We start from the raw sequence: 20785 nt of genomic DNA, 5'->3' as shown, positions 1-20785 counted from the left end.
TGGTGAAATGGAGACAGCTTGTAGACGGCCTATACCCAAGAGGGGTAAAAGGCAAAAGTGAAAGTGAAAGTGAAAGTGATTATCAAACAGTACAGTACTATTGTTTGGGTTTTCAAATGCCAAAGCTATATTTTTTATCAGTTGCAATGGGATTTCTTCGATATAAGAACCATGCATTTTTATTAGTCATCGATGAAAACAACAATAAACTAGAGGTCATGTTTGTCACAGGAGCCTCCGCGTCATTTGTTAGTACTAATTTTTTTTAGTAAATCAAATGTGTCTGTAAGACACTAATGATGCCCCCGCTTGCTAGATTTGCCAAATTAAGAAAATGTTTATTTTTGTGTGAAGTCATGGTTTGCAGATTCAGAAAGGTTATGTACTGGTTGATGGAGTAAATATTTGGTATGTTAGGCTAAGCATTGCAAAATACTTGCGATGAGAAAAGGAGAACTGATGGACGGACTGACCTACATATAAAAAATGTTAATACCCAATAACAAATTCCTAACTTTGTTGCTTGTGGTGTATTTCTGATAAAAAAGTACAAATTCCAACTATCACCCAGTTCCGTAATATTCCACAAAAATCAAGATCCTATGACTTTGCACACCATCATTATGTGTAGAAACATCCTGCAAAACATATTTTAGATGTAGCTCAAAAACTACAGGAGATAGCAGGACAAGTCATATAGCCCTATTTCTGAGGAAAATGACTAAGTCTAACTATCACCAATTTCCGTAATATTTCATGAAAATCCAATCCTTTGACCCTGCACACCTTCATTATGTGTAAAAATATCCTGTAAAATATTTTAGATGTAGTTCAAAACTGTACGAGGAGATAGCCGGACAAGCCATGATCATGTGTAATCCGGAGGGGTGGACGAACGGACGGAAAAGGATAAATTAATATGCCCCCGACTGTATGTCGCGGGGGGCATAATTATCACATTCTTCATGCAAGCATCGACATCGAAATTTATTATTCAAGCTTCTTTTTCAATGAAAGTTTGTCTGTGAAGTACAAACAAATTTTTGGGATCAAAGGATGGACCATTATTTAAACTTTGATCCCCATTAATGTTTTTGATACGTCCAGAGCTCTTGCCGTCAGTATCCATGTCATTTTTATCGTTCGTGTCGACTAAGTTGTTACTTTCCTCTTTTTGTAACGTATTATCGGATCTGGTTGTTTGGTTTTCTTTTTCAGTCTTTCTTATTTCATCGGTCTTTTTATCATTTTCTCTTTCTGGTTTAGATGTACGATCAATTATTAGATCAGTTTTCTCTGGAAGACCTGACAAATAATCGTCTCCTCCGCTTTGTTCACTGACATATTTCCTATTAGCGTTTTCAATTTGAATAAGCAAAGACTTCTCAACAGAAGCTTTTTCTGCTCTAGCTTCCTCTTCTGTAAACACAAGATCATCAACCTCAGTAGCAGATGAGGACATGTTTGGTGAAGTTTTAAGTCTTTCCACTCCATTTTCTAAGCTCAATGATTCATCAACTAACTCCATAGTGGGTTTAGCTGGAAATCTCTTTTTCTTCATCACTTTACCATAAATGATTTTGAGATTCTGTCTTGATGCCCTTAGTTCATTTACAATGAAATCAAACTCCTCGTCTACACAAGTTGTCTACGGATATAAAAATTATAATTCAAATTATTGCCAATTAGTTTTCAAAAAGGATCAAAATGGTTTTGCTTGATGATTATATGACGTTTTGTTGAAACTCTGTCAACATTTTTCCTTTTGAGATATGATATGTTTAAACACTCATTTTATCTGTCAGTATATGATGATTGATACAAAGCCTCTCTTTTTTTTAGTAAAATTTAATGTAACAAGAAGAATCTGTTTCAAATATTCCTTTGCATTAGAGACACTTACATGAGAATTCATTTTCCATATTTACACACCAATTAAGAAATGACCCAAATTCATAAAATCGATTTCACATTTCATTCGAACTTAAAATTAAGTTAAAACTGTTAAAAATAGTAAAGAGCACTTCATTTGAGGTAGTGAAAAGTTCTGTAGTACTTGTAAATATCGACCAAGATATGGACTAATGAGGTGTAGTAAAACACATTCCGAAACAGCACATAATATATCTAAAATACCCATGAATATTGTGACAAAACTGTGCAGTGTAGCATTATATTTAAAAAAATATTCGCATACAGATGTAGCAAATTTCGATACCTTACCCCAAGGTCTAGGAGTTCGAGAGAAACTACATTTTCAGGGTTAAGTAACGTTGTCAGTAATGCAATTGCTCCTGCCTGAGTAAAATGGTTATCGCCCAACTAAAAATTTAAAATAACATGAAGGAAATTCAGTTCAAACATTAATAAAGATCAAGGATAAAAAATGGAATAATTAAAACAAATAAAAACTTACCTCTTAATCCTAATTAACCACTAATAGAACTCATTAATTATTTGGAACGCACATCTATCATCCTCGTTTTGTTTAATGACATGTACACTAGCGCATTTATTCACATAATATGTGCTGTGTAATTTCTATCACAATAGTTAATATATATAAATATATAAATAATATAAATATAAATATAAATATAAATAATTACTTTCGCAATTTAAAAATTAGAATATGTTGACAATTCTAAATCAAAAGCTGCTCTGTAGTTAACATTGTGTATATTTGTCCACAATATATAAAGATCCAATTGCAGTTTTTTGTTTGTTTTTTGTTTGTTTTTTTTGTTTGTTTTTTTTTTTGTTTGTTTGTTTGTTTGTTTGTTGTCCTACGTTCTGCACCATAAAAAGAATACATAATTGGTTCACTTAACCTTTAAAACCCTGAGTGCGTCATTGCAGTCCATCTTTTCTGCTATATTAATAACATCACTGTCTAGAAGTCTGTTGTGTCGCATATCTACCTCCTGCAATGTTCTATTCTTCTTCAGAACATTAGCCATCACAGCTGCACCTTCCGAAGCAAAGCCGTTGAAACTTACATCGAGAGATCGTAGACCATAATTTTTCTGTCAAGTAATGTACTTGTAAATTAATGGTTACAGATTTGTTTCTGTATTCATTTTCTTTGGTATTCAATGCAGCACATATAATTGAACAATAAAATGATTAAGAAAACATAATATAAAGAACTATACATCGCGTTAATTAGTCGTAACGTTACATATATTATACACTGATGTTGCTTTTTTCAAATTTAAAACAACTATAAAGTACAAAAAAAAAGCTTTGATTGAAATATATTGCACGCTGCTCAACAAGATTTATTTCTGAGTATAGTGATGCTAAAATACCTTAACCCCTGCTAGGAGGTCCATGGCCCCTTTCCGTCGTAAATGATTCCAACTTATATTGAATGTCTCAAGATTCTCTGTATCAGCTTAAACCCGAAGAAATTAAGATACATATCTGTATTTATTTAAGGACAAAAAAGATCACAAAATACAAAAATAACACTATTACGTATATTGCAAACTTCTTGTCAGCAGCATTAAAATCAAATATTTAGGAAAATACCAATAAAAAAAAACTTTGGAGTACAACAAGTACTCAAACCAAATCTATCGAAACAGAAAGTTGATATCACTTGTGTCATTTACTTAAATATATATTAAGTTAATATGATAATTATTTTCACCCTATCAAAAGCGTATATGTCATTTCTGTTGCTTTAATGGTTTCAAATCTAAACTGTTAAGACGTGTTAAATTTAGAACTTAGAAATAATCATTTCAATTTCTTTCAGAAATTTCAATCCTCTAATACACTTACACATAACGTAACGAAACTGTAAACCTGCATTTTCTGCAAACTGGTTATGTGAAAAATCAACATGCTTTAATCTCTGATTTTCCTAAACGAAAATAATAAATCTCTATTTCAATTTATTCTTTTGTTTTAGTAAAACTTGCTTAAAATTTGATTTCCTCCGCAAAATTATAACTTCTTTTCTGTGTTACGTATCAGAATGCTAGCTTAATAATCATATTTCATCATCTATAATTGAACTTTATATAAATGACTTTTCATATTGGTTGTTGCCCAATATATATCGTACTGTAAACTGTATATATGCTCATCAGAATGTCATTTACTTGAGGTTGAATTCCTGAGGTTGTTTTTGTATAACATTCTGATTCGTTCAGTTTATAATGTTTTTCTTTGTCATTCCTATCCTTATCACAAACAAAGTAACAAAACATGAAGCAGGTATTGATTGACAAGCATGCACATACCTTCATTACTTGGCTAAAAATACAGGAATCGTCATCCTTAAATCCATTGCCTTGATAATATACAATTAAAAGGTTTATACTTGCTCAACATTTTTGCAATATTACAAGGTATTGGTGGTATAGAGCTTTACATGATAATGTTTGTTATAGCTTAGTGTAACCCTTGAGTTCATTATGACGACTATAAAACTTTTGTAGTGATGACTTAAATCTTGTAGCAACATAACCCTGTTCCAGAAGTCATTTATTAGAATTCTAGCGCGATACAAAAAGTCTGCGTAGTTTCGGCAAGCTCTGGCATAACGTATGAGTTGTGATATGAACACGTCATACGCAGGTGTTGAAGTGATATTGCCACAGATGAAAGGAAAGTTGACAGTTCTGAATTAAAAGTCATCACGTTTGTCGTAAAGTTTGGTCAATAGTTTTCCTTTACTAACGATTTCTAAGTGTAGGTCAAGATATGAGGCTGACTTCACAGTATCTGTAGTATCCTCTATCTCAAGTTCTTTGGGGTAGATGCAATGCATCAAATCCCCAAAATTAGGATTGTTTAAAGATATAACGTCATCTATATAACGGAAACTGAGATTAAAGGATCTAGCTAAACGATATTCTCTCTTTCGGATCAGATTAGCTATAGTCAGCCTCATAAGAGTGAAGGAATAGGTCATCAAGTAGAGGAGCACAATTTGTTCCCATTGGAATGCCGACCGTTTGTTGAAAAACGTGTCCACCATATTGGACAAATATGTTGTCGATTAAAAATTCCAGCATTTTGTAAACATCTTGTGTATATTTGGAAGATGATTTGGAATTATTTCTTATTTAATAAAAGGAATCTCTACCAAGAACTTTATAACTTTATATTTGTATCTAGGTGTACCATCTTTTTTTTGGAAAAAGAACGATTCATAATGTTTTTAAGTCGGGATTTTAACTGATTATGTGGGGTAGAAGAATCAAATAATCTGCAACGGTATACTTATAGTCATACAGCATACTTCAGGATATATATATATATATATATATATATATATATGATTGAACAACTATACCGATAAAGATGTTAATACACTATAATAAAACATATGACCTTCCTCACTTTGTTAAATGCACTGTGCAGGATCATTAGTTGACCGAAAATTGTGCTCATTATATGTTTTATATTTAGTGTATTCACAACATTATCGGTATCGTTGTGCAATTCTTTAGTTATGCTGCATCGTCATGACTCGAAGATTCGATACCCTTAAAATTTGCTGGTTGGCAGCTTCCTCAAGTCCTTATATAAATATGTGTTTATGGTTAAAGGAGACGACTAACAGATTTAAGATCTTTGAAATGACTCGGTCCGTAACTTTTAGACTGTGGACTGTGGTAAGCTCGCTACAACATGACCATGGAGCGGGAAAATCTTATTAAAAGCATTTAGAAACAAAAGAATGACTGGAACTTGATGTTTAAAGAAGTGCTTAAAAATGAAGTACGTTTAATGAAACTTGTGTTAGAAAACCAAGTGTTTTAAAACGTGTGAATGTACCTGATAAGTTTAATTTCTCCAAACATGGATGCTCACGTAGAAATTCTTTGAGTGCTATGGCTCCTTCTGTCTGTAGTTTATTTTCGGCAAGATTCTGTAAAAATTATAGTAATCTATCGAACCATCTATCTTTTAATTGTAAAGATTATGTTATGTACTTTTTAAAAGTATTTTTGATTCTATGTACAGCTCTTTTTTCCTCTTGCCTTAAATATTGACAATTTTGAGTAATTACCAATTCTGTCAGTGATGTATTTCCATGTAAGGCTTCTACTAAACCCTTGGCACCTTTCACTCCCATGTCATTGCCAGAAAGATCCAGTTTTGTTATTGATTCGTGCAACTAAAACAAAGTAAAAATGAAAAATAAATTCAATGTATTGATTATTTCTTATGTTGAGTATTCTTATTTTCACTAAATTCTCTTGTCTTTAAACAAAACACGGGTACATCTTCAAAACAGAGCTTTTCACAAAGATGGTTGATTAACTAGTACATCAAACTGAATGGATGAATCATACGGGAAGATATTGATTTATTTTTACGAAACTGCTACTCCACTTCTTCGTTTGAAGGTTATTACATCACCAAACGATTCGAATATTAAACTATTCTTGAATATTTTGACAATTGCAAGTTTAAAGTAATAAAGGACCTGAGCTAATTTCCCCTAGATTCTGACCACTAGTATGGCTAATATCAAAACTTTTTTAAAAGCCAAAATTAGGATTGGCGTCGGTAGAAAAAAAAACACAAACTGTTACTTAAAATGCAACGTTTTAAAACAAATCATATGGTTGAAAAGTATAGTTACGACATGTTTGCTCAAAACTAGACGCTTAAGTTGGGAATTTACAACCATTACAGAGTATGGGTGTTCGCTCTGTGATTAAAGAACACATATTTTGATAGTGTATTGGTACAAATGTGACTCTGTTTATAACACCAAATATACCAAGCATATGAACATTATACCTTGTAAAGCTTATTAAATCACACATCTATTGTAGCGTCCATATCCAAATTGATCTTGTAGTCATAACCAACGTTAGAGTATCCGGTAAAAGTTTTTGTTTTTGTTTTTGTTTTTTTTTTTTTTTGTTCGACCCCGATACTGGTTATTTATTTTCATTTTGTGTTTTAGTCAAAATTTAATTATGATAAAGGCATTTATCAAAATTGGTAACTGTTTAATACGTTTTGTCAATGAGCATTTTTCTTGAATTAGTGTTATAAGACCGGGATTCCCCAATCGGCAAAATATCATTTAAAGAGCCTTATTATAGTGTTTACCCTGTAAAAAAAACTCATACAACATCATTATTAATTTTGAACTTTAAAACACTAAAAGAATAACAACTTTATTAAAAAGTATAGCCTTTTTCAAACGGCTGAGTGTTTCTCAAACACGTTAAAGAGCACAATAGTTATGTCGTAAATGCACTTGATTTTTAAAATGAAAAGGCAATGCTAAAAAACTAGCAAGAAATATGAACCAAAGTTTTATCCCTATGATTCGGTTAGTTTTAGATGGAAAACAGGTGTCATTACTGTTTTTTTTTTCTAAAATGGTTTGGGTTCTGAACACACGTCCATAAAAGTTTGCAGAATATAAATTAGTACTGGAGAAAATAGGTTTTTTTTTAATTCTCGGACCGAAATACCACACGCCTGAATTTGGTACCATTTTGAAGTGATCGAAAATGCACTTCAATTAAGACTTTTTTGTGCAATTTTCGAAAATGAGAAATCAAATGTCAACATCAAGGACTCACCAGATACAAAATTTGTGTATTTTTGTCATTTTCGTTGAAACTGTTTTATTTTACTTCATGACATTTGCATAATGTTACCAAAGCATTTCTGTGTAGTCTTAAATAGTTATATATTTATATTTGGTTTTGAAATTGTCAAAATATTCCATTTTCTGGAAAGCAAAAGAAATTAAGAAATTTGAAAAACAAATGCAAGAACTGTCGATATAATAAATGATATATCAAGATATTTTGTAGAGAGTTTGAATGAAATCTATCAAATTACAAAGCCCTGAATTGCGTCAAAAGTTTACTGTCTGTGAAACCAACTTCAATTTTTTGAAAATGTCTTCATTTCGTGAACATTGTCTAAATGTCAACATATTCTTAGGTAAGCAATATGCATATTGTAATTTTAAATTTTGTATCGATAACTAATTTAAATCCCTGTATTGACCATTAATGAAATATTAATTACTAATGTAAATATTTCTCTAATTTAGAATGGGTCCAAAGGGAGATCAAAGCCATCAATAATAATTTAGGTGATAGTTGCAATGCCTAAAACTACCGACTAATAGCTATTGTCAGCTGCTTTGGAAAGATGTTTACAGCAATTTTGAACGTCTAAAAAATTCTAAGGGCAGACATGTCTTTCCAAGAAAATCAAAAAGGTTTCTTAGAAAGTTACTCAACAACCGATAGCGTATTTTTCTAAGCTCTCTAATTGCATTCTACATTATAAAAAGACCTATTCTGCGTATTTGTGGACTATGAAAACAATTTTGATACCGTTACATATAATCTATTGTTGTTTAAAATTATCAACAACAATACAAATGAGAAATGTTTTAAACTATTTTTAAAATGTACTAGAATATCAAATCTGAACTATTCTGTGGATTCGGTAATAAGCTTAAAAAATCTGGCGCATTTTTATTCTGTTTATACTTAAATGACCTAGAGGACTTTCTCGTATCGGAAAATTTAACTTGATTGAGCACAGCAAGTACATATATAGAAGAAAAAAATAGGAGCTTTCTTGGAACAAACTGTTTATGATACACTGTGCAGATGACACAATGTTCCTGGCAGAATCCCGTCACCAACTTAGAAATGCTTTTTACAAATTTTAGAAACAACCTGCAAGGTAAGAGTAAATGCCACCAAAAACTAAAAATATTTTTTCCAAATCTTACTACCCAATTTTTCACTACAACACTTCATCCAATTGAAACCGCTCAAACTTTAATTACTGGAAAAACAGGCTGTTTTCAGCGGTCCAAACCTCGTCAATATGAAGAACAGAGCGACTGTTTTAATGCATGAAGTTCTAACGAAAGGTTGACTTAATAACTTATCAATCGAGTGCCAAGAAGGCTTATTTAACAAATTAGTTTACCTATATTGCTCTGTGGATGCAAATTATGGATTGTGAAAACACTAAAATACTACATAGTTCAAATCAAATCAAACATGTGAAAGCTCCTTTTACATCATTAACATCAACTCAAAATGACTTCATTTATAGAAAATTGGTTGCTTTCCTTCAGACATCCAATCTAGAATGATATCTTATTGGGTAAAATCTTTCATAGACATATCAAAATACAAAGACAAAATAATTAATCAAACAGAGGTTGGAGAATCAATTTATACAAACATGGTTAAATGCCAAAAATTCTTATTTTGATATACTAAATGACAAGGACATAATAAAACGGTAACGTTTCAGGACAATGAACCATAAGCTTCACACCTAAAGTGGTAGATGGAAAAATACACCAGGAGATGTTATTGGTGATGAATATCACTATGTAATGGAGTGCAGCAGTTTACAGTCGGATAGAAAGCTATGCCCTACTTGCGGAGCTCGGGATGCAGCCATATTTTATCTTGTTTTGCAGAGTTACCTCCCGTAAGAGCAGGTGTAATTTCGAGGTCTCTCTAATCGATGTGCGGATTCGGGTGCAGAAAAAAGAGGTAACTCGAATAAAAATGGAATCCCCAGCAGACAAACATAACGGTGTTTCTAAAATTTACAGGGTGTTTCATTTTGTTGGTAGGTAACATAAGGATGATTTTCATTTGTATCCCGGGTGAAGAAACTTTATGACAGGGTCAGTAGAACGAGAAATTTTTCGAGATTTTCTAACGTATCGTCGATATCAGATGGAAAACCTTACGTGTTCCGAATAGACACCTGCTCCAAAGGGAGATAAGTGTTGACAAAATGTTGGTCCGCAAGTCGGGTACATATTGACAGAAAGTGCATAAATAATTGTAATGTTATAAAATTTAACCCTATAGTGAATCAAAAACTGCATTCAAAATTTAGAAAAACCATAAATTGATTAGACATTGATTCTCTCTAACGTGCTGCTGCTAATGATACTGCTATACTTCAACTGTTTTTGATATTTTATATTTCCTCATCAACTGTACAGCGTAATGATGCGTAAATTATTATAATTATTATTACTTTTTGTGCATGTTTGTTTTAAATGGCTTGGCTAAACCAGAATAATTCCAATCTAATTAGCATATGCCATTTCCGTGTAGTATGACTGGTTGTTCAACTTTTACGGCTTCAGCGATGACTATGTTTACAACAGTGCAATTTCCATGTACATATCGTAATCAACATGGCTACCGTCGCTTCGACGAAAGATAGAGCCTTATAGAGACTAAAAACGGTATTATCTGCTTTATTCCATTCATTTTCCGGCATTGTATATTCAGAACAATAATTCTGAAAGAATATAGTTATCAATAGTCGGTAAATACTTTGAATATTGATATTGACATTCATGCCACGTTTTCGGTTAAATGCCGCCGATTGCAATGTCGATTTCAGGTGTCAATTTCACTGAATGACAGTCTACAAGAAAAAAACTATTAATATATTTCAGATAGTTAGGGATTAATTGGAATTATAAGGATTAAACACTTATTTTTCAAGAATTTATGGATATGTAAAATCTGACCATTCACTCACAAATCTGACATAAACGTCCTTCGAGCTTTTATTTGTTTTGTGGGTGAATTGTCCGATTTTACACATCAATAAATTCTGGAAAAACAGTGTTTAATCCTATAATAAATGATAAATATATATATATTATTTTTGACACATGCTTTGACATTTTTTTTAAAGATAAATTTTGTCAAATAAAAAGGTAAGTTTTAATAAATATGATTAAAAATAGCCAGTTTCTTTCCAAAATGAGACCGCTTGGAATAAATATATTTCTTTTGTGCAGTTCTTTTTCTACTGAAATATAAACCTACATGTATATACATGAAAATTAAGAAGAAAAATAAAGGGGGCGTTTTCAATGTGCATTTTCAAAGTAAACTTCGAATTCTCTTTATAAATTCTTGTGGCAACAGAGACAAACATTATGTATCTATCGGTCATCTTATGATATGGTACTCAATTCAAAATCGATCGGTTGTATGCTCAACGCAGCTAAATGATAAAAGAGTCATCATTCAACTTTTACTAAAAAATATTTGTAAGGTATATTGACCTCTTTGAAAATTATTGCACTCGAATGAAACTATTTGTAAAGTAATAATTTCGATTTCACTGCCACATGAGATTTGATATATTCAGTTTCCAGTGTGTAATAAAACGAATAGTACGACATGGACGTACCATATGACCAATATGTTGTCCACCTATACTTTTTACGAAGTAAAACTGCAAGAAAAGCATAACCAGCTAAACATTGAATAAAACGTGCTCTATCAATCAATTCAAGAAAAAAAGAAACACAATAAAATAAATCTCAATTTTTCTTGTAAAGAAAATCATTACAATCAGATATATAAAGAATTTATAAGAACAATCTTGCAAAGGCAGTAGGAGGGAAAGCATTGAGAAGACTGCGTTTCGGATTCTAACCATTTCAGCTTGATGCGACAACAAAGTTCAACGTGTTATGGTGTTTGGTTCAGAGCTTTAGAGATTTTCATTGTGTCAAGTAAAAATTAAGAAGAGGATTTCAATAGGAGCTGTTTGAAAACAAAATAAAATTTTGGCGCAATGACATCAACATATACCAAGGAGCTTTTCATGAAAAGCACGGCAGATAAAGAAGCATAATAAATAAACAACACCTATGATTGCTCGACTAACAAACAAGATCTGTTTTCTGGCGAGTCGATTCCAAATAAACTGGCGATGATTCGGACGTCGGACCCGAGATGGCTGCGGAACGAGTTAAGGAGACTTATCCGTAAAAAGAGACGCTTGCACTCTCAAGCGCGACGTACAGATAACACAAGTGACTGGGCAAAATTCAGACGTGTACGGAATTTAGTAACCTTACAAGTGCGGAAGGCCCAACATAGCTATCAAAATTAACTTGTAGACAAGTTGAAACAAAACTATCCATCTATGAGGTCATGGTGGTATATATGCAACCAAATATCTGGTATGAAGAAACGACAAGTTGGCATTCCATCATTATTGAAAAATGGTAGTCTCATTACCGATGAGACGGCCAATGCGGACGAATTTAACGATTTTTTTGTTCTTCGACCCGAACTGAATGACTAACGCTCATTTCCCGGATCCTATCATATGTGATAACGAGCTTACCGAGATCGTTATTATTAAATCCGAGGTAGAAGGGGTACTCAAAAACCTTAATACTGGTCCTGACCTTGTCAGTCCGAGACTTTTAAAGACCGAATTGAAAGGTCCATTATGTAGACTTTTCAACTTATCGCTCTCGAAGTCGTTCTTTCCCACTATGTGGAAGAGAGATAACGTAACGCCAGTTTTCAAAAATGGGAACGTGCGAGAGGTTAGTAATTATCGGCCTATTTCTTTACTCAGTATCATATCAAAATGTGTGGAACCTTGCGTATACAAGCATGTAAATTTTTACCTGAGAGAAAATCGGATCATCACTCAGCACCAATATGGCTTCACGCATGGCGATTCGGCTGTGAATCAGTTAATTGACATTTCTAATTCGTTTGGGCAAGCCTTGGATCGCGGTAAGGAAGTTCGTGTCGTCTTTTGTGACATATCTAAGGCATTTGATCGTGTTTGGCATAACGCATAACTATTTAAGCTACAAAAGTATGGACTAAACGGACGCCTGTTATTATGGTTTCGTAGTTACTTATCGGATCGACCACAACGCGTTGTTTAAAACGGCGGTTTTTCTGGATGGAAACCAGTGAGAGCTGGGGTTCCGCAAGGATGTATACTTGGTCTATTATTATTTCTCATTTTCATAAACGATATCGTTGATGACATTGATGCTTATATTTAATTATTTGCCGATGACACCAGTCTTTACGTTATAGTGGAGACTCCTGACGACGCGGCACTAGCATTGAATAGAGATATTGAAAAAATCCACCAATGGGCTTCGCTGAAAAGACGGAGGCGATGTTAGTATCACGTTAACATGTCAGACAGGTACATCCTGATCTACAGATGAAAAATTTCGATCTTCAAGAGGTCTTCAATCACAAGCATTTAGGGGTTTACTTTTCGGACGATGGTTCATGGCATGATCATATTGATTATATTGTTAAAAAGGCGTATTCGATGATCGATGTACTGCGGATAAAAGGCGAAAGCACAAGCTTGTGATGTTTTATAAGATGATAAATGGTGGCACACCCGAATATTTGAGTACCCTTGTACCAGTCCTTGTATTCGAACTATTTCCTGCCGTCCACTATACGATTGTGGAATAACCTTCCGATCGAAACGCGCAATTCCAGATCACTACATGTCTTCAAAGCGCGTTTATATGTTTCGAACGAACGCCGACGGCCATTATATTATAATATTGGAAGCAGGCTAAGTCAGGTATTGCACACCAGGTTGCGAATGAACAGTAGTTCACTCAACGAACACCTGTTCAGGCGTAACCTCGTGGGTAGCCCAAACTGTGTTTGCGGACAAATTGAGTCAAACAGCCATTTTTTACTTGAATGTAATATTTATTCTGATTTACGACGTACCACTATTCACACTTTGAATTTTCAGGTTGACATTGATATTCTCCTAAATAGGTCTGATGCTCTATCAACAGATCAAAATACTGAACTTTTCCTCAAGATGCAATCCTATATTATAAAGAGTAAACGATTTGTGAACGCTTAAAAATATAATTTATATACATGCTATCTTTTGAGTGCGTTTCATCTACTTTTTACATTTTGTTTTGTTTTTTTTTATTATTATTATTATTATTATTTTTATTATTATTGTTTATTATTATTTTTTTTTAATTATTTTCATATATTTTTTTTCTTCTTTATAATCAATTTTCTTTCTCCTTATATTTTATTCTGTAATTAATATTTCCCCAATAAGTTAACCCTTTCCACCTTCATTACACATATAGTACATGTATTTGTAAAAATTCCAGAGCATGCTTCTGAATGTATTTTGTCCTTTATTTGGAGACGGATTAGCATAAGCCATATGGCTTGTTTCCGAATCCTTGTGTTTATTTACTACACTGTCATATTATCTATAATATTGGCATATTCTTTGAAATGAAATATGTTTAAACTAAGATCTGTTTTACTTACCACTAGTTAAAATAGCACCATGCGGGATGGCCAAATCATTTAAGGTTAAAAAAAGTATACAACTAGGCTTGTAAAGATAGGTTAACCACAAAGCCATGGCGGTCTTATGTCCTTCTGAACATAGGTAACCCCGGTAAATAAGTAAATCCAAGAGATAAGGCTTTGAAGGTAACTGAATTATATTACAATCATGAGATTTGCATGATCATCAGATATGCCTTAAGACCGATAAAAATGACAAAACATTTAATACTGGCTATCTCTTTGTTATGAACAATGGAGGAAAATAATTTTTAAACTTAATGAATTTTACTTACATTTCGTTTTTTGAATAAACATTTTTGGAATGAATACAGATCTTAAGATTGTTATGTTATATTCAAAAAACTAAATATAAATCATCTCCACAATATTTATTTTATTAATATATCTCAGCATAACGTATATTTTATGATGTTCCATTGAAGGGTTTCAAATAAGACTACTACTGTTTTGAAAATTAGAATAAATCTGGAAAACAAAACCATGTTTTTGTCATCACAACTTTTGCTTTGTTTGTTTGTTTTTAGTTATTTTTTAAGGAATCAAAGTATTTTGATATACTGCTTATTATATTTCAAATGCAAAGCTGAAAATGTTGATAGTTACACATGTTTTTTTTTTTTTTCAATTTCCGAATTTTTCAGATCTCCAAGGCGTTAGCATATTTTGGCAACCAAAATAAAATAACATTTGGCTATTCTAGACATCACATAAATACCTAGTAGAACTATGTAAATATTTCTTCAAGTTAAGTCAAACGGTTTCAAATAAATTAAGACAATGCCCAGACTTTGTTACCATAATAAGCCGTTGATGCTGATATATGATCTCGGTTTTTCGAAAATTGCACCACAGAAAACTTCTACGACAGGCTGTAGTCAAAGCGCTTTTTAAATACCAAATATATCGGTCCATTAAACTCTTAAAATAAGCATTTTTTGAAATTTTTCTTCCAGTATTAATGTATACGCTACTTTATGTATTAAATATCGGGAATATTGATTGACTCATGAAACAGTGTAAAATTTTCAATATATTGAAAGTTGACTTCTAGTATTATCTTTCACATAAATAACACTAATTATTCATTCTTTAAAGGGATACAGATGCATGAAAATAAAAAAAAGGCATGGTAGATTAAGCAATCAATAGAACTAAAAGTTTGTCCACCAAATAAACTTTAGTTTTGTAACTTGGTTATCTTTTCTCTGATGAAAACTGCACATATACAAAAGCATTACCATTTTTTGAGTAAATGAGGGATGAAAAATTGTTAGTGTTGCTTAAGGTCTTTTTCGGGAACGTAGTTAAATTGGCTAAGAAGATTATTCTGCACCTGTGTCATTCGATTTTAAGTTGCATTTATTCTAAATAAATCAGAGTCCTGAAATACATTACGTGTTCATCATCTATCAAAATGCACTTATTTCCAATACTTACCATTAAGGGTATAGACAATGCTTGAACTCCTTGTGGTCCAAGGTTATAGTTGGTCAGATTAATAATGTGAGTGTCAGGAATCTCCCAATATTGTCTGACTGGAACCACTTTATATTTCACACAGGCCTTCTCGTACATTTTTTGCATAACTTTTGGGTGGTCCAGTTTTTGCTTCCTTTTCTCTGTTAGTTGAAAAAATATATCACCTTCTTATTTAATTTATGAGGAGTTATGTATACAAAATGATTCATTATTGTGTTACATTGTTGATTTGGTGAAACTAGGTGTTATAATGATATAATTAACTTAGGTGTTGACTGGTGAACTGAAATGTCGACTGTGGACTTGATGTACCGAGATGATGACTACTGGTCAAGGAGTAAACCTTGCCGGCAAGTAGTTATCGCCGCCCGATATTTGGACATTTTTGTGAAAAATCATTATTAAAAATATTCAAAACAAAACTTGTTAAGAAAAGGAGATAAGATAATCTTTCCAATGTACTATTAATGGACGAGTTTAGTGGACAAATAAACAGTAGCTCAGCAAATTGGTGAAAATTGTTTCTGTGAAAAAAGTGGCGAGATCTACTCTCTGACCAATTGTGATAGTAGACTGAGGTTTTAGTGATCCAAGGCCTTGAGTGGTAAACCTAGATGCTGCGTGGTGACATGTAAGGATTCGAGGGCTTGCTACCTTCGCTGTAAATATTCTCTTCAAATTTTGGATGAATAATGATAAATATGTACATTGTTTTGGATTTTATCTAAGAAATAAATCACTGGAACTCCACTACATTATTGTTTTACCACGGATTGGTCATTTATGTCGTATTGTTTTACCCCGAGTCATAATGTCCAGCCCGTGGTAAAACATAAATACAATATAGCTTCAGTGATTTGTTTAGATTCTAATAGGAAAAGATTCTTCATATTTCTGGAAAGACGCTACCTATGTGTTGCATGAAATGTTGGTCATGTGTTTATCACTTTTTACCATGGCCGTGGTCTAAAGAGCTTTGAAGCACTTCATATTAGAATCTAATTTCGATAAATGGATGATCTTACCTTCTGAGCTGATTAATGTGTCCTCTAAATGTAGATATGGTGCTGTAAGGAAGCACCTTGAAGGTGATTGTCCCATCATTTTTTCACTCCCTGGTTATCCGTTTAATAATGTTAGTTTTTGCATTTATAATTGATTGCTGTTGTTGATGCCAGATTTTGTCAACAATAGAATCAGTCAATAGATTCGATTTCAGATTTAAGATTTGCTTTTACTCTAAACTAGGATCGAATATTACTATGCAAATATATATATTCAAATATTAGGTTCAGATGACCCAAAAATTGGCAACAAGCTACGTACTTGATTGTTTTTTGCTGTTTTTTTTTAATCGTAAAAAGAACGTTAGCTAAAGTATAATTTTGGGTTTCTAAATTATCTACAAAACATAAAAAGTTTTATTTTTGGTTTTAGTGGCTTTAATTTAAGCTTTGATTTAACTGATTTATAATCTGCAGCTAAAATGGCATGATATCCTACATCTTTTATCCATTTGATGGAATAAATACTGTGCGATTAAAATCTTGACGCATTCTGTGTTTAAAGTTGTTATCGGCTTAATGAGACCATTCAGGTGAACGTTGGCAGAGGGAATAAGAGTTATAGAAAATTTTAACAGAGAACTAAAAAGTCTGAAAAGATATATTTGGTTGTATTGAAGTAAAACTGCACGAATGTGAAAAAAAAAAACGTTTTCAAATTTATATGATTCGGTGAAACGTAAATGCATGACCAATTATTGATTGTGAAGAAGGAAAAGACCAATTATAAAAACTATTCTGCTTAAGGTGTTTTGTGACCAATCATTGTTATCTCGAAAAAAAAAATCTGTCTTCCTGTTGCAACTTTGCCAGCGTTCAAAATCCTGAATATCAGATCTATATTCCGTTAATATGTTTACTAAAATTACAATCAAGTCATACAGAATCTATTGAATACAAACACTAATCTGAATAGCTAGTGCAATAAATCACAATAAATTACAACTTTTAACACACAATTAGTTTCTTTTTTCTTAACTTACTTTTTTGCAAAGATAATGTTTGTGGCCCTTCAATTATTAAATATTCTTCTGTTTATACAAAGCTAAGGAACTGACAGAACAATTTTTGAGAAAACAAAAAGATTGTCAAATAAATTAGTATTTTGAACGTGAAAGCACACGAGAAGCTGCATGAAAATAAAACATTTGTACACGACAGTTGCATTTAATTTAAAAAAATTAAATTCCTGAATTTAAAATAAAATCGGGTGAGCCAGAACTACAGAAAATACAGGGAAAGATATTTCATCCTATCATCTTACACCCTTTTTAATCGGACAAGACTGTTAACAATTTAAAGCAAACAACAAAAGTTTGCCATGTGTTACTGAGTCTAGCAACAACAATTTCATTGCTTATTTTATGGGATTGTTATATTTGTTTATTTTTTCTCATTATTTAACTAGATTTATGAAAAATAAAATGTTTACCACGTAATTCTTCATCTGTAACATCTTGAAAGTCTGTAGTGTGTTGTCTACTTTCTTTTGTAAAGGGTAGTTCATGTTCTTTTCTTGATCTCCTAAGTCTGCTTGAAGCACTTGTTACAGTTCTTCGTCCATGTAGATTAGCTGTTATTGGAGTCTACAGCCACAATAGAGAAACATTGAAATAGTAAGGGATTATGGTTTGCTGATAGTAATTATGGTTATTTGAGGTACTATAAGTAAGCGAAAATCTGGAACAATCTTTTGGTCAGGATTGTCAATTTTAAAACAAAAAACAACTTGTTCACCTCCAACCTATCATTTGGATTATTTTTTAATACTTTTTCTCTGTCAATTCCAGAACCCTGCTGTCTAAGTCTGCAAAATTGTGACTTTCTCCATTTTAGATGAAAAGGAAATGAAAAGCGAGGATGTTTTTTGTCATTTACTTTTTCCTATTTACAAAAAGAATAAAATGCCGCCCAGGTTAAACAAAAGAAACTTGTTACAATGTACAAATAAACTAAATATTAATCAAATGTTAATTTGCTGAAGATTGGTTGACAAGCAAAGTTAGAAATTCTCGCTGAGGCACAATCAAGATTTCAAAGATCTCAGTAAGGGAGTTGCGCATGATTTTTTTAGGCTTGGCTGAAATTTTAAAAGGCAGGACAAGAGTTTTGGTGAAAATAGAATGCAATATGAGTAACAGTGCAAATTATAAGGCCGGGTGATTTTTTTAAGTCCAAGGTAAGATCTTAAAACATCCAGAACCTAAAACACCGAAAAAAAAATAAAAATCAGGTAAGCCATAACTACCGAAAAAATACAGGGCAAAATATTTCATCTATCTTCTGACCCCTCCTTAATCCCGCCGCCTAAATATCAAATAGAAGCTCCCTAACGTGTTGGCTTGGAGGAATACCATTTCACCCTACTGAAAACTAAAACTGTTGTTAACAAGCCAGTTTCATATTAATGCAAAATCGAACAATACTTACATCATTTTTTTCAGACATTTCAAGAAAAAAATAAACTATAAACAAGTCTTTCAGTTTCTTTCCTTCGTGTTTTGTTTGTTTATCATTATGTCGTTTTAACAAAGTTATTCATTGTCAAAACAATCAAATAGAAAACAATAGAGATTTATCGGTGCATTCGATCATAACGACTTTCAACTTTTATATTCAGATATATCTTACATGATCAGGTAAATGGTTGTTTAACACCCTATCACATAAGTTCGTTAAATTGGTAAATACTTAATGATGTAATCCTCTGTAGAATAAAGGAATATAGATACGAGTCAGAAAATTGTATTTTAAACATGTTTTCATGATTACATTGAGTGACAAATTTGTTGGCATTAGATGTGCAGTTTTTTTTTTTTTTTTTTTTGCGTTATTTGGACAAAAATCGTTTAATGATGTATTATATTCAAGAACGAAAAATGTTCTTTCTTTGGGCTTATGAAAAAACAAATAGAACAAGCAATGATCACACAAACGAATGATCCACTGTAAGAGTTCGAAGAAAAGATAATTAATATTCATGGGCTTGACCCCTCTATCAAATATGCAGTCGGGCTAGTTTATATACTAATCAGGCTGCATATTTCGCAAAGTGTACTTCGATCGCAATGTTAAAATGGATAGAATGATTTCTGATTCATAAACAGTTTTCTTTTTCTTTCGTTTTTGTTTTGTATTTTTTATTGTGTATAACACATTTATAGTATGCCTCAAATGATATATATATAATATTGTAATTAATGGGATTATCTACAATAGTTTCCTGGACGATATCCGATAATGAATTAGTATGAATGCTATTAACTTATTAGAAAAGAAGCAACGTGCCATGTTGTGGTAGGTACTTGTTCTACATGGCAATGCTGCTTGTTGGAAATGGACGTTATACCCTGCACGTACAGACTAAAAGTAGCTGCACCTACCTTTAGTATAATACGCCTTTGTCTAGCTGCTCCATGAGTACTAGGTCTAATCAGTGAACTAAACCGGGATACATGTTTCCTTTCACCTTGTTCCATGGTGAATCATTTAATATGAACAACTTAATACGGCTATATTTTATCAAGTATTGATTTTAAGATGGCCCTTGTTGGTTTCTTTTATCACTGATGACATTGTCAAAATTGTTCATAATTTATCAATGATCTTTGTTTTCTTAAAGATTAAAGAAAATTGTAGGCTATTATGATAGTTTGTAAAGATAGTCGTGTCGTATCCAACCACACACAATATTCCACGGATAGCCGGTCTATTTATGCTTTATCTAAAAAATTTTCCTAATATAATGACGGAATTATTGTTATACACTCAGTTAATTAATTTGCCAAATGAAGCTATCATATAATTTTCCTTTTTTATATAACTGACTGATCGTGTAGTACTACTCTCAGAGCAATGCATTTGTCGATCTTTTTGGGTGTAGTCTTGTAAAAACGGATAAAAAACAACTGGAAAAGTACCATTCTGTTAAACGGTGCTCCTCTTGTACCACTGAATGTTTTTTAATTTATTTTTCACGAAAACTTTATCACATATTCTCTATTTCAGAGTTTATCTGAATGTTTTAAGAAATTTCCATAGCAAAACACCTTTGAAAAGATCTTGACTCAGAGT

At 32.3% G+C, this 20785-nt stretch overlaps 1 protein-coding gene across 3 annotated transcripts; it reads right to left on the bottom strand.

Annotated features, from left to right (window-relative positions):
• Positions 1 to 974: 974 nt before the first annotated feature.
• LOC148623955 (uncharacterized) lies at positions 975 to 20271 on the bottom strand. Of its 3 annotated transcripts, none has more exons than XM_088566294.1 (11): positions 20095 to 20271; positions 18144 to 18297; positions 15606 to 15787; positions 6032 to 6139; positions 5797 to 5890; positions 4254 to 4303; positions 3790 to 3871; positions 3312 to 3397; positions 2832 to 3026; positions 2224 to 2322; positions 975 to 1648 (listed from the first exon to the last, which is right to left on the bottom strand). In XM_088566294.1, the coding sequence occupies exons 1-11, from the start codon at positions 20188 to 20190 to the stop codon at positions 995 to 997; spliced, it is 1800 nt and encodes a 599-aa protein (XP_088422420.1). In that variant the 5' UTR covers positions 20191 to 20271; the 3' UTR covers positions 975 to 994. The 3 variants fall into 3 exon arrangements, with proteins under 3 accessions (XP_088422420.1, XP_088422421.1, XP_088422422.1); XM_088566295.1 differs by lacking the exon at positions 20095 to 20271 and adding an exon at positions 19142 to 19276; XM_088566296.1 differs by lacking the exons at positions 18144 to 18297; positions 20095 to 20271 and adding an exon at positions 16673 to 18120.
• Positions 20272 to 20785: the final 514 nt, after the last annotated feature.

This window comes from Perna viridis, chromosome 2 (genome assembly GCF_037379345.1).
Source record: "Perna viridis isolate PV_CMFRI_1.1 ecotype Kerala chromosome 2, ASM3737934v1, whole genome shotgun sequence".
Taxonomy (NCBI): domain Eukaryota; kingdom Metazoa; phylum Mollusca; class Bivalvia; order Mytilida; family Mytilidae; genus Perna; species Perna viridis.
Note: the sequence above shows the minus strand (reverse complement) of the source record. Positions and strands in the feature narration are given on the sequence as shown.

Bases quoted from the DNA above. Each gene is read 5' to 3' on its own strand.
- LOC148623955 (XM_088566294.1), bottom strand. From the start codon at position 20,190: ATGGAACAAGGTGAAAGGAAACATGTATCCCGGTTTAGTTCACTGATT. The intron at 3,398-3,789 runs GTAAGTGTATTA...TTCGGGTTTAAG, and splicing joins ACAGTTTCGTTACGTTATGT to CTGATACAGAGAATCTTGAG. The intron at 1,649-2,223 runs GTAAGGTATCGA...TTATATCCGTAG, and splicing joins TCGAACTCCTAGACCTTGGG to ACAACTTGTGTAGACGAGGA.